The following is an 11,688-nucleotide window of genomic DNA, read 5'->3' on the forward strand; positions in this document are numbered from 1 at the left end:
CTGTAGGAAGATAGAAATTACAACATCTCTTTTGTTTCTAACATATGCATAGGAATCTATAGGCAGTTGAGAGTCATAAATAAATGAAAGAAAAAGGAAGAAAAGGAAAAGAAAGGAAGGAAGGGAAGCAATCAAGTTTTTTATGACATTCATTATTTTAATTAGTAATGATTAACTGCTAAGTTTTATGGCTTAACAGAGCACTGTCCTGTTTTTCTGGTCACGTTTCTTTAAATCTTGAAGGGCAGTAACCTAATAACTAGAATGGCTGTCAAAATTTGAAAAAAGATACTTTCAGCTTAAAGTAGTATGTCATAGTATAAAAATCCATCATTTAAATCTAATTCAGAGAGAGATTCTCTTTTATGCATTTTATAAGCATATAGATGTCGAAAAAAATTCTAAGTTTCCAAACTTTTTTTCCAAAGTTTACCTAATACACAATTGAGAAAAGAAGAAAGAATAAAGTAGAAAAAGATGTGCCTGGGAAGATGATTTTGGATTCTCACTCTTAACCATCACCTCAGGTGTTACCTCCTGAGTTCATTAATATTAAATATTGGTCACACCAAATCACAACTACTACAAATGTTTAAAATTTAAGTATTATATTAAAGAGGAAAAACATGTGATGGTGACACACATTTCATAGATGCACACCTTTAGTGTCATGTATCTTTAACAAAGATGATCTATCTAATTAGTTTAATATAAAAAGTTCAAAGGAGGCTCACTTGTTAAGTACAAGCAAATTCTTTCCTAAATTCAAGGAGGGATTGTGTATTCAATAAAAACATAGGAGGGTTTTCTTTGTAATTTTATTTTAATATTGGACCCCCTCTGTGAGTCTTAGTATTAATTATCACCATAGAAGCATGGATTTTAACAGTGTAACAAAAGTTGTGTATGACTAGCAACTTTGGAGAATATTAGAGGAGTGATAGATGTGCCAAATCATCTTCCCACAGTTGTGAACTTCTCCAAACATTCTGAACATTACACTGTCACATACTTGACCAGAGCTAGGACATAAGCTTAAAATATTCAGAAAAGGAGTACTATGACTGGAAACCATCCTACTAGATATCTTTCAGAATATTTGAGCATTGATATTGCTACTTAATTTGAAAATTTGATAACAGGAATAACATAATATATTTTGCTCATTTTTTATTTATCAGATATTATGCTAAGAACTTTCTAGATTTAATCAGATATTATGCTAAGAACTTTCTAGATTTAATCCTTAAAAATTTAAGTGTAGGTATTATGGTTTAATGAATAAAGAACTAAGAAATGAGAGGAACCAAAAACAAGTGTCACAAAGTTATGGCATGTCCCCAGCCAATCCAATTCTGATATTCTAGCTACTAGGTTCCCTGAGATAGCATGTGATAATTGGGATTTGTAGTTTTCCCAGTCATAAGTAGTTCCTCTTCCTTGCCCCAAGTCATGGCTGATGTTTAAGGGAACATAAGGAGAACAAAGCCACACAACAGTGGAACTTGGTCAACACTTTTCTTATATTCAATACCTAGGACAGGGTACAAGTAGAAGACAGAAAGAGATAACTGGGAAAAGAATCAGGAAAATAATTATGGAAAGTAAGGAAAAATCCACCCCCAAATGGATTTCTCATCCTTCAATATCCAGAAATACAATCTCCAATTGGTGTTCAGGTATCTTCTCTTCCCAGGATTGCTCTGGGTACTGAGGTGCCTGTCTCAAACAACAGCAAGCATTTTTTTTTCTCTTTATTATTTTCTGCTGTCTTCCAAACACCAATGTTCCTTATATGTATTTTGCCTTGTTGTTTATTCTTTAAAATAGTGCTAATGGGTAGATGTGTCATGGGGAAGAGTGTCATGCAATTCTGGAAATGAAGTTATGTCGTTTCTCTTATTAGAGATAAAGAAATCACCTTCCTCATAAAATCCTAGAAAACATGAGGGGGCTTTCTTGGTATTTCTGTTCTCCTAATAGTTTTGATATTATACCTTTGATCATAGTGACTTTATCCTTAAAATGACTTCTAGGCAGAGTAATCAGCTTGTAAAAAATATTGACTTTCAACTCTGAAGCAAACTAACTTGAAATGACTGTACCTTAAGGAAGACAGGTGTGGTCATAGGTGGGGTCAGATTAAACAGGTTGTAATGTGATTGAGGAGAATTGTGATTAGATTGATACTAGTGAAACCAGTGAAAGATTATAATAATAGGTGTTAGTGTATTACTTTCTTTTCCTGATTTCACACAATTTGAAGATTTTGGTCTGGAAATTTTCTGATTTATTTTACACACACACACACACACACACACACACACTCCTTAGTGGCAAATGTGTATTTTAGAAGGTGTTCTAGGAAATCATAGACGTGTCATATTTTGATGACATATTTAATTTGACCAACTTTAAGGAAAAATCTTGAATTAAAATAGGAAGTGAGTAGATGTCATTCAAAAATATAAGGGAGGTGACCAGGGTCAGTCCCATTTACACTTGAATTTTGCTTTTATTATATGTCTACAGTAATGCTTTCTATTTTTACTCATAATTCTAAGGAAGGATCTTGTGCATATAGTTTCTTTCAGTTAGCATATTTCCTTGTCATAGCATGTATTATGATTTTATTCCTTTTTATTGGTGAATTTACAGTATTACATTGTATGGCTGTCTCATGTTTTATGTGCCTATTCACTCATTAGTTGGTTGACATTTGAATTTTGGTTATTATTAATAAAACTGCACTGAACAATCATGTGTGATATTTTATGTGGACATATTCTTCATTTCTCTTGAATAGATACCTATAAGTAGAACTGCTGAGTCATATGTTAAGTAGGTAACTTTTTACAGTAGCTGTCAAATTTTCCAAATTGGGTGTACCATTTTATATCTCTACCAGCAGTATGAAGGTGTTTTCTGTTTCTCTGTATAGCAGCATTTATTGTCTTTTTTATTGTAGCCATTATCAGTATACTTAACTATAGGTTTAATTTACATTTTTCTAATGACTAATAATGTTGAATGTCTTTTCATATGCTTATTTTTCCCTCTGTAAATCTTGTTTGTGAAATGTCTGTTCAAATCTTTTACCTATTTTTAAACTGAATTATCTCTTACCTATTGAGTTGTAGGTGTTCTTCATGTACTATAGATAAAAGTTCTTTATTTTTACAATGTTTCCTTCCAATCTGTTGCCTAATTTTTGAAAACATGATTATTTTAATTTAGTCTCCTTTATTCTGATTATTAGTATTTATTTATTTATTTTAAAATATTTATTCTTAAGTTTTAGATAAACACAATATCTTTATTTTACATTTATGTGGTGCTGCGGATCGAACCCAGTGCCTTGTGCATGCTAGGCGAGCACTCTACCACTGAGCCACAACCACAGCCCTGATTATTAGAAACTCAAAAACAATTTGCTGGAGAGGACTTCTAAAACTTTTGAGATACAAAAGTATAATTGAATCAAGGGACAGTATTCTCTCACAACCGGTATATGGGCAGCTACCTTGGGCTTTGCTACAGAAGTGGTACAATCAGATGGATGTAAGGAGAGGCAACTATGGGTGGGTTCAGAACTGCTCAGATAAACTACGTAGAATGCATTATAGCTTACTAATAGAATAAATACAAAAAAGGCTTTAGAGGGAAAACTACTGTTTCTTTGAATAAAAAAATAAATCTGCCTTTCCTTGAAAATCTATCTTCCTAGCTGACATCACCTTTATTTAAATGCTATTTTAAAATTAGAAGTTATAGTAACTTCAGCATTGCCTTGTGTCCTGTAGAGGTTGAAAGATACATTCAAAATTGGTGTTTGTGACTTAAATTTTATTTTACATGGTTAAAAATGGCATAAGCTATTATATGATTTTCCTCTTACACACAGCTGCTGCTTCTGATATTAAATGGAGGCTATGTAGATTGAATTCTTCCTAACGGACACATTCTTTTTGATTCTGAGTCATCTTCAGAAGTTTAGAGATTTTGTTTCACAGAGATTTTGTTCCACACTGAAGCTTTTGCCCCTATTTTGAGAATACTTAGGGGACATAAAAAGAACAATGATATGTTCTAGGTTTCAACAATCCTATTACTTTCTAGAACTTTAAAGAATAGAAGAATATGGTCTAGCAGTAAACATAAGTACCAGGCTTTTATAATTTTATTTAAATCTTAAACCTCTTAAAATGCACTGTTAAAATTGCTGTAATTAAAATTACAGCTCTGGAGAGCTAGTTCTTAGAAACATTGTTTTAAAGACAGTAGTTACAGATTCAGGACTTGCTTTAATTGATTTTTAAATAAAATATATTTGAGTATCTGTAAGAAAAAGAATTTAATTCAGCCCATAGTTGCTGATTAAAGACATTATAAGCCTTAGAGTTTCATTCATTCTTTCTCAGAGGATTATAGTTTTCTAATTTTTTTATCATATTTCTTGAAAATCAGTGGCAAGGTATGGGAAAGAGAAGAGTGTGTGTGTACATTTTTTAAAAGAAATTTCCTTATTTTTTATAGACACAACATACCACCCTATATTTTACCGTTATAATGCAATAATGGCAAAAGCAGTAGAACTTCAGGTCAAACAACTCTTGCTACTAATGTAAACTCATTCTCAGAAAACCATTCTCACATGGACAGTGGTTAGAAAAAATTACATGAATGTGCTACAAAAATAGAGCCATAAGACTTCTCACAAATAAAAGAAATTCCTCTGTGTAAGTCCACAGTTGACCAAGGTCCAGCCTCCTTAACAGTGAGCAACAGGAAATATGCTGCCAAGTCACCATCTTCAGTTCTGAGAGTGAGTTTACATGCTTCCCCAATGGCACAAAGTCTCATGACGATCCAATGAATCAACAGACACTTGGGAAATATTAATAAACAATTTTTTATGAACTATTACAACAAAGAACTTCAGCAAGAAGGAAAATGAAGTTTATGATCCTTGAGTAAACATTTTTAGTGTAACAGTCTCTGCGACCAGATATTTAAAGAGAAAAATTAAGGTTATAAAACACCATTTCTCTGTTATCAACTGGAATACACTAAAAATAGGATAATGGAAATACATGTTCTTAAAGCATTTCCACAGGAAATGTCCATAATTATGACATTCTAAACCATTTAGCAATTGTATATGCTACATTAACTAAAACAAAGGTATTCCTTATTGCACATTTTAAAGTTGGAAGAATACTCTAGTTTAAGTGGGGGATATTTAGGGGGAAAATATTTTGGCTCCAAATGTATACTGCGCCAAGGCAGCTTCATTATAAAAACATAAACCATTTAAAATAAACTTTTATATTTTGAAGCCAATAATCCTTCAACACAATGAATAGTTAGTTCATAGTCCACTTTCTGACTAAGTGTCAGAGGTTAATTTTATGGGCCCTGTTTTAAGGCCTGTGAACAGCCCTCACTACTCTGAGAATCGGGTGTAGGTGGAGGTTCATCTTTAAAGCCTGAAGACATTAAGTCTTTTGCAGCAGGTGGTGGCCCATAGTCTTGGGGACCATGAGTTGGAGGTGGTAATGGGGCACCAGGAATGAAGTACTCTCTTGGGCCAAATGAGCCTAAAGGTCTAAATGGTGCAGGTCCTGGAAAAAATCACGAGGGTCAAAAGGCAAATCCCGTTGTCCAGGTGGAACACCTGGTGCATATTCTCTGAAGCCTATTGGTGGACGCATACCAGGACCTGGAAAATAAAAAGGAAGTTACGTAAATACCCAGAAATTTCTGAACTTGGGTGATTTCAAGTATGTTAATATAGTCTTTAATTTCTCCCAAGCCTAGAACATCAACTGGTGAACATCCTGACTTGCCAGATGAGGCAAACTGAAATGGAACAAGTTTAGGTTATAGCCTGGCCAACCAGCCATGAAGCAACATATTAAGGATTTAAACATGGCTCTACCTAGCTCCAGGCTTATCTTTTTTCTTTCCCTACTATATAATTGCAGAATTATTTCTATCTCACAAGAGCTCCATTTATATTTGGAAGTACTATATTACCATGACAAGATGATAGACTATGAAATAAGAACTTTACTACATCAAAGAAATTTTGATAAAAGGAAATCTTACTATTTATTACTGTATCCATTAAAAATTCATAAAGTATTTCAGCATGGACTTTACACATGCCATCAGAATCAAGGTGCATGCCCTCCTGGAAAAGGCCTTCCTCAGCCACCTAATTAAATCAGCAACATTTATTAGGTCACTGTTAAATCCTCCTCTTTAACACTTCCCTCTGACTTTTCTCAAGGTAAGGAGGGTTTGACTTTTCCTTTTCTATATTCTATAACCTACTGCTTATGCTTCCATTATGGGTGATTACAAACTTTATGCTATAGGATTTTCATATCTGTGACAAAATTTTAAGTTATGTCATGTGTCTCATCCACCTTTCCATCTATTGCAGTGCATATCAACATATTTTCAACAAACATCTGCAGAAGTAATATTTCTGGCTTTTCTCTATATAGCCCCTTATCCTTGTCTATGAGATAGCTATTGCCTATCTCAGTATAAGATTATGTAGTGTCCCATATATCCCAGAAAACTGGAGGAAAAGTTAAAATGTACTCAGCTGTATCCTTTCATTGTTAAAACCTGAGATAGCAACCAACTGTTTTAGCAAGCAATAGAAATGAAAGATGAATGTGATTTATAAGTCAATCACTACTGTTCAGATCATCATACCAAATGGTGGAGGAATTGGCCGAGGCCCAAAAGGCCCACCGAGCTGAAATGGCGGTCCATACCAAAAGGGAGGTGGTGGAGGCCGTCCCATCGGGGGTCCCATAGGGGGGCCCATGAAGGGTACCCCTGAGAAAGGAGGGGGCCCTCTCATAGCCATATTAACCTGCAATTTAAGATTTTAAAGCAGTTAAAATTTTTTAAATTCCTATGTATTAAGACAAAGTACCAACACCGATAAAAGCTAAAACCCAAAACAGGCACCTGTCCAGAGAACACCATCAGTGCAACAAAACTCTACCCACCCCTCCTGTGTATTCCCACTGACAGCTTACAGAAGTTAGAAGGATTCCACAAGAGGGAGCAGTTTGTAACTGATTATATCTGCACAGGAAAGGGAAAGGCAAGAGGACTGGCAGAGGTTATTAACACAGATGATTTCTGACCAGTATGTCATGCTGTATTCACTACAACCTATTTCAAAGGGAGTCCCCCCCCCTCCCCATCACTTCCTTTTCATCACAATAGCTCATTACTTCCATATTAAGAATGAACAGAATAAAATGAAAAATCCATTCTCTACCCATGTAATAATAGCTACTAGAGTATCTTCAGTAAGTCTTTCATATATTATTCAACCTCTGAGATCTTTAAGTAGACTGTCTTGTTTTAAATAAGAGGGAACAAAAGCAAATGGATTATCATAATTTGTTGAAGGCCACACTGCATATTAAAGGGTCTCAATCCCAGGTTTGCCTCCAAGCCATGCTTTTCCCACCTCTACTCATCTCTAACAACGGGTCTTTGCTCTCTTTTAAGTCTTCTACTACAAAGGGGTTTGGGGGTCTTATCTAAGCTGCCCTTAGATTGCTCCAGAGATGTATATTCCTGGAATATGTATACACTGGAACTTGAGAAGTATTTTCCAACACAATGCTATATACACAAATTAGGAAGACAAGGCTTTAATAATTTACTTTCATTTACTGTACACCATTTGAGATATTGATTTATCATTTCCTATGAGTAGTGGGTTTGAAACTAAACAATTAAAAACAATTAAAAATAAGAACACAAAGAAGGATAAAGCAAAGAGCAAGTACTGTAGGAAAGCTACATGTTCCTGCACGACCACGTGATTCACAGTAACTACAGAACTTACCTTGCCCTCATCCGTCACCTTAGCTGGAGAAGAACTTCTGGAGCTGCTGTTCATGTGAGCTGGACCACATCCTGGGTCTGTTAGAGATCAAAGAATGGATTCAGACTTATTCTAACATGAAAAGAATAAAAATCCTGCATCCACAATTACAGATTCTTTGAAATTACTTGGTCTCTTTACCAGAGGCAACGGGTTTCCCAGATGCCTCAGAAGATCATTGAGTACGAGGTAAAGGTCCATCCATTGACCCTTGGTAAAGAAAGATCAGAGCGCTTGTATGTATTTTTCAGAAGAAATAAACCACTGGTGGACAGGTCAGGGTTCAACAATAACTAGAAAGCAACATTAAAAATGGGTTGGCCAGGGGTTGGGGTTGTAGCTCAGTTGTAGAGTGTTTGCCTAGCATGTGTGAGGCACTGGGTTTGATTCTCAGCACCACACCATCTACAATTAAAAATATTTATTTAAAAAAATGGGTTGCCCAATACGTAAATCACAATTTATGAAGAGACTTAAGTAAAATAAAGAACTGCCTTGGGTTGATAGAACAGCAAATTAATATGTACTGGTCCTAAACTTTAAGCTATAGACTTGAAGTATGTGTAGGTTGGCTTTTCTTTAGTCTGTATAACCTGACTTGCAATCTTACCAAGACTACAGTCCTATTTAGAATTGGAAATAAGACTCAGTATTTCATATTGGAAATATGTATGCCACATAAAGTTTAAGGCTACTTTTATAATATTTGGGAAAGGAACACCATAGAGATTTAATTTAAAGATAAAGGTTTACACTTCACAGTGTAAAATTTAAAAGAAAAAAAACAATACAGGGACCTCCAGGAAAAAAAAATGTTTTCTATTCTAGAACAGATTTTACAGAAAACATTCACTAAGATAAAGTAAGAAATCATCTTCTATATATTGTACAGGCCCAAATTCTATGTTTTCATTAGAATATTCAAAAGGGAAAAAAAAACCAAAACCTTGAAGCAGTTTACTATAAAGCAACATGTGAATGCTCACCAAATCCATTTCTAGGCATATCTCTTTGATTAAGAGTAGCAGAAGGAGGTCTCCCAGCTGGCTCTGCTGTCAGTGGAGGGGAACATTCTCCACCACTCACAGGGGATGGACCAAAAGAGCCATTATGGCTCAGTGGACCTAAAGATAACAATGCCGTGTTACTACTTTAAGGCAACCTTCTCCCTGACACCAACCCCCACACCTCCCGCTTTAGCAAATCATTCAGATTATTTCATAACCATTACACACAGAAATAAAAAGTAATTTACATACATTCTGTACCCAAGAAATAAAATAGCTCCTTTTACAAAGTGCCCCCTACCTCTCTGAGGAGGATTTTGTAAATTTGGTCTCCCCGGCATTGGTTTTACAGTCACAGGTTCATATTGCCGCATTGCCATCTTTTGGGTTATTTCCAGTAGTCTTGAATATTGAGAAAGAATGGGCTGAATTATGAAACAGCAATCATAGATAATATCTAGCATAACCTTAAAACACTATAAAACATACAGTAAGATATAAAAATCACATACTTCTGTCTCAAATTAGCAGCTTCCCTTTTCTCTTCAGCTATAGCTCTTTCTGCAGAACGAGCTTTGAGCTATTAAAGAGAAAATATTCAAATTCAGTTGCGGTAGGCTATGCAAAAAATAAAGAAAAGGGGGAAAAAAATCTTACCCAATTATCATGAGCTTTCTTCTCATGCATAGCAATCTGAAAAAGACAACACATTAAAAAAATGTTTTTAGGGACTCATTATAATAGCCTATAATTGTCTGTATTAGATATCAAAGAATTCTGCAACTACAGGACAGTATTAATTACTACCTGGTTTTTAAATGAGCGCTTGGTTTTCTGTAATTCTTATTCCATCTCTTCAATTCTCCGCCTAAGAATTACAACAATTGAATAAAATTTGAAACATTCTGACCATTTTCCCTTTATTCCATCAGCTATACTTTTAAAGACTTTTATCATACATAAAAAAACATTTCTATAGTTATATGAATCCAGTGTGATCAAAACTAATACTACAGGCCAGGTGCAATGCCACATGCCAGTAATCCCAATGATTGGGAAGCTGAGACAGCAGGATCACAAGTTCGAGGTCAGTCTCACAATTAAGTGGGAACCTATGCAACTGAGACCCTGTCTCAAAGTAAAAAAAAAGGTCTAAGGATGTAGCTTAGTAGTAAAGCACCAAAAATAAATAAATAAATAAATAAATAAATAAATAAATAAATAAATAAATAAATAAAAACCTAATACTAATAACTTTTTTATCATTTAATTGCTAGAGATTCTGAATTGATAAATTATAATTTCCTTAACTGTTCATCAGTGTGTTCTCAAGTAATTCTGCTAGAAATATCTTCCTCCTTAAAACTTTTTTTCTTTTTTTCAAATTATATCCATAGAAGATTTCCAAGGTCTATCAAATGCCACACTTTTGCGGGTCTTGATATAACACACAGCTAACTGATTTCTTAAAGAATTACTACAACATACAAAACCCCCAGAACTGTTTGCATTGACCAAGTTCCCTATGGTCTTGCCCATTGGGTACAAGTAAATTTTTGTTAACATTTTTCATTTGTTAAGTTGAAATTTATTTTTTCTCCTGTGTGAATTAAATGTGTTCATATTCTCTCGTTATTTATACTTCCGTGCTATTTTCTTCTATCTACATAATGTAAAAAAAAGATTAAAAAGAAAGCTAACACTAATTCATTAGACATTGACACCCTCCTTTAGAAACTGAACTCACTTGTAATTTTTAACTTCCTGAACAGCGGAAACCACCTTTTCATCTGCAGCTGACAGCTGCTGCTCTTTTTCTAGTCTCTCACATTCTTCTTGACTCAGTTTCCTAAAATAAAGAGAGTTATCAAATCAAAAGTTTCTCTTTGTGAATATCACTTCCCACAATTCTATAAAATGCTTAAGCACATAAAATAGGAATTCAAACCTGCAATTCCATAAATCAAACTCTGGCAAATCACTTACATTTTCTAACTTCTCCTCTTAATTCTCTACTTACCAGTAAATAAAATAAATGTGAAAACAACATGTGCCCCAAGGGAAAGTCTCCTGTGTGTAAGATAATAAAAACTCACTTTACTTCAATGTGGAAGATCAGGACTGATCAATCTAACATAATTAAACATATTAGGATAAAGCAGGGGATAATTCTTTTCTCGTTTCTGCCATGGGTAGGACACTAAGTATATCTTTGTCATGGAGGAACTCTTTTCTCAATCCAAGACTGGTACCATAATAAAGATATAGTCAGTCAAAGAAAAAATCTTCTAGAATATGTCTTTTAGCTATGCAATTAATTACAGAATATTTTTCACACTTTAGATATCTATTTCAAAAGAATTGTAAATTAAGCAAAAAGACAAATCTGAGTTTTGATAATGTCTATCAACCAGAAAAAGAAGCCAAACTGACCCACTATCAGAGTATTATCTACTGAGAAGTTTTAACTCTGATCATAAAACTCAAGATGTTCATCTACTGACACAAAGGTAGCCACATTTAATGATTTAAAAAATACTATTTTCTGCTATCCTTGTACTACTTTAGCCATAGTTCCAATTCAAAAGATAATTAACTTGAAACTTAATTTTCCATAAATCAGAAGAACTGCAGTAAAAAAGGATTACTGATACCAAATAGAAAAAGGGGATTATATATTCTTATATAGCTTCTCATTTAATTCTTCAGCAAGTATTTTATGAGTGGCTATAATATACTAGTTACCTTGTA

The 11,688-nt window shown here is 34.2% G+C and overlaps 1 protein-coding gene across 1 annotated transcript; it reads right to left on the bottom strand.

Moving 5' to 3' along the window:
• Positions 1-5,558: 5,558 nt before the first annotated feature.
• On the bottom strand, positions 5,559-6,864 carry LOC143410793 (transport and Golgi organization protein 1 homolog). The gene is made up of 2 exons (XM_077110546.1): positions 6,733-6,864; positions 5,559-5,722 (listed from the first exon to the last, which is right to left on the bottom strand). Exons 1-2 carry the CDS (start codon positions 6,845-6,847, stop codon positions 5,601-5,603), a joined length of 237 nt encoding a protein of 78 aa, XP_076966661.1. The 5' UTR covers positions 6,848-6,864; the 3' UTR covers positions 5,559-5,600.
• Positions 6,865-11,688: the final 4,824 nt, after the last annotated feature.

The sequence above is a fragment of the Callospermophilus lateralis genome, chromosome 11 (genome assembly GCF_048772815.1).
Source record: "Callospermophilus lateralis isolate mCalLat2 chromosome 11, mCalLat2.hap1, whole genome shotgun sequence".
Classification (NCBI taxonomy): domain Eukaryota; kingdom Metazoa; phylum Chordata; class Mammalia; order Rodentia; family Sciuridae; genus Callospermophilus; species Callospermophilus lateralis.

Coding starts and splice junctions, on each gene's coding strand:
- LOC143410793 (XM_077110546.1), bottom strand. CDS start 6,847: ATGGGCCCCCCTATGGGACCCCCGATGGGACGGCCTCCACCACCTCCC. Junction 5,723..6,732: donor GCCAATTCCTCCACCATTTG/GTATGATGATCT, acceptor TTTATTTTCCAG/GTCCTGGTATGCGTCCACCA.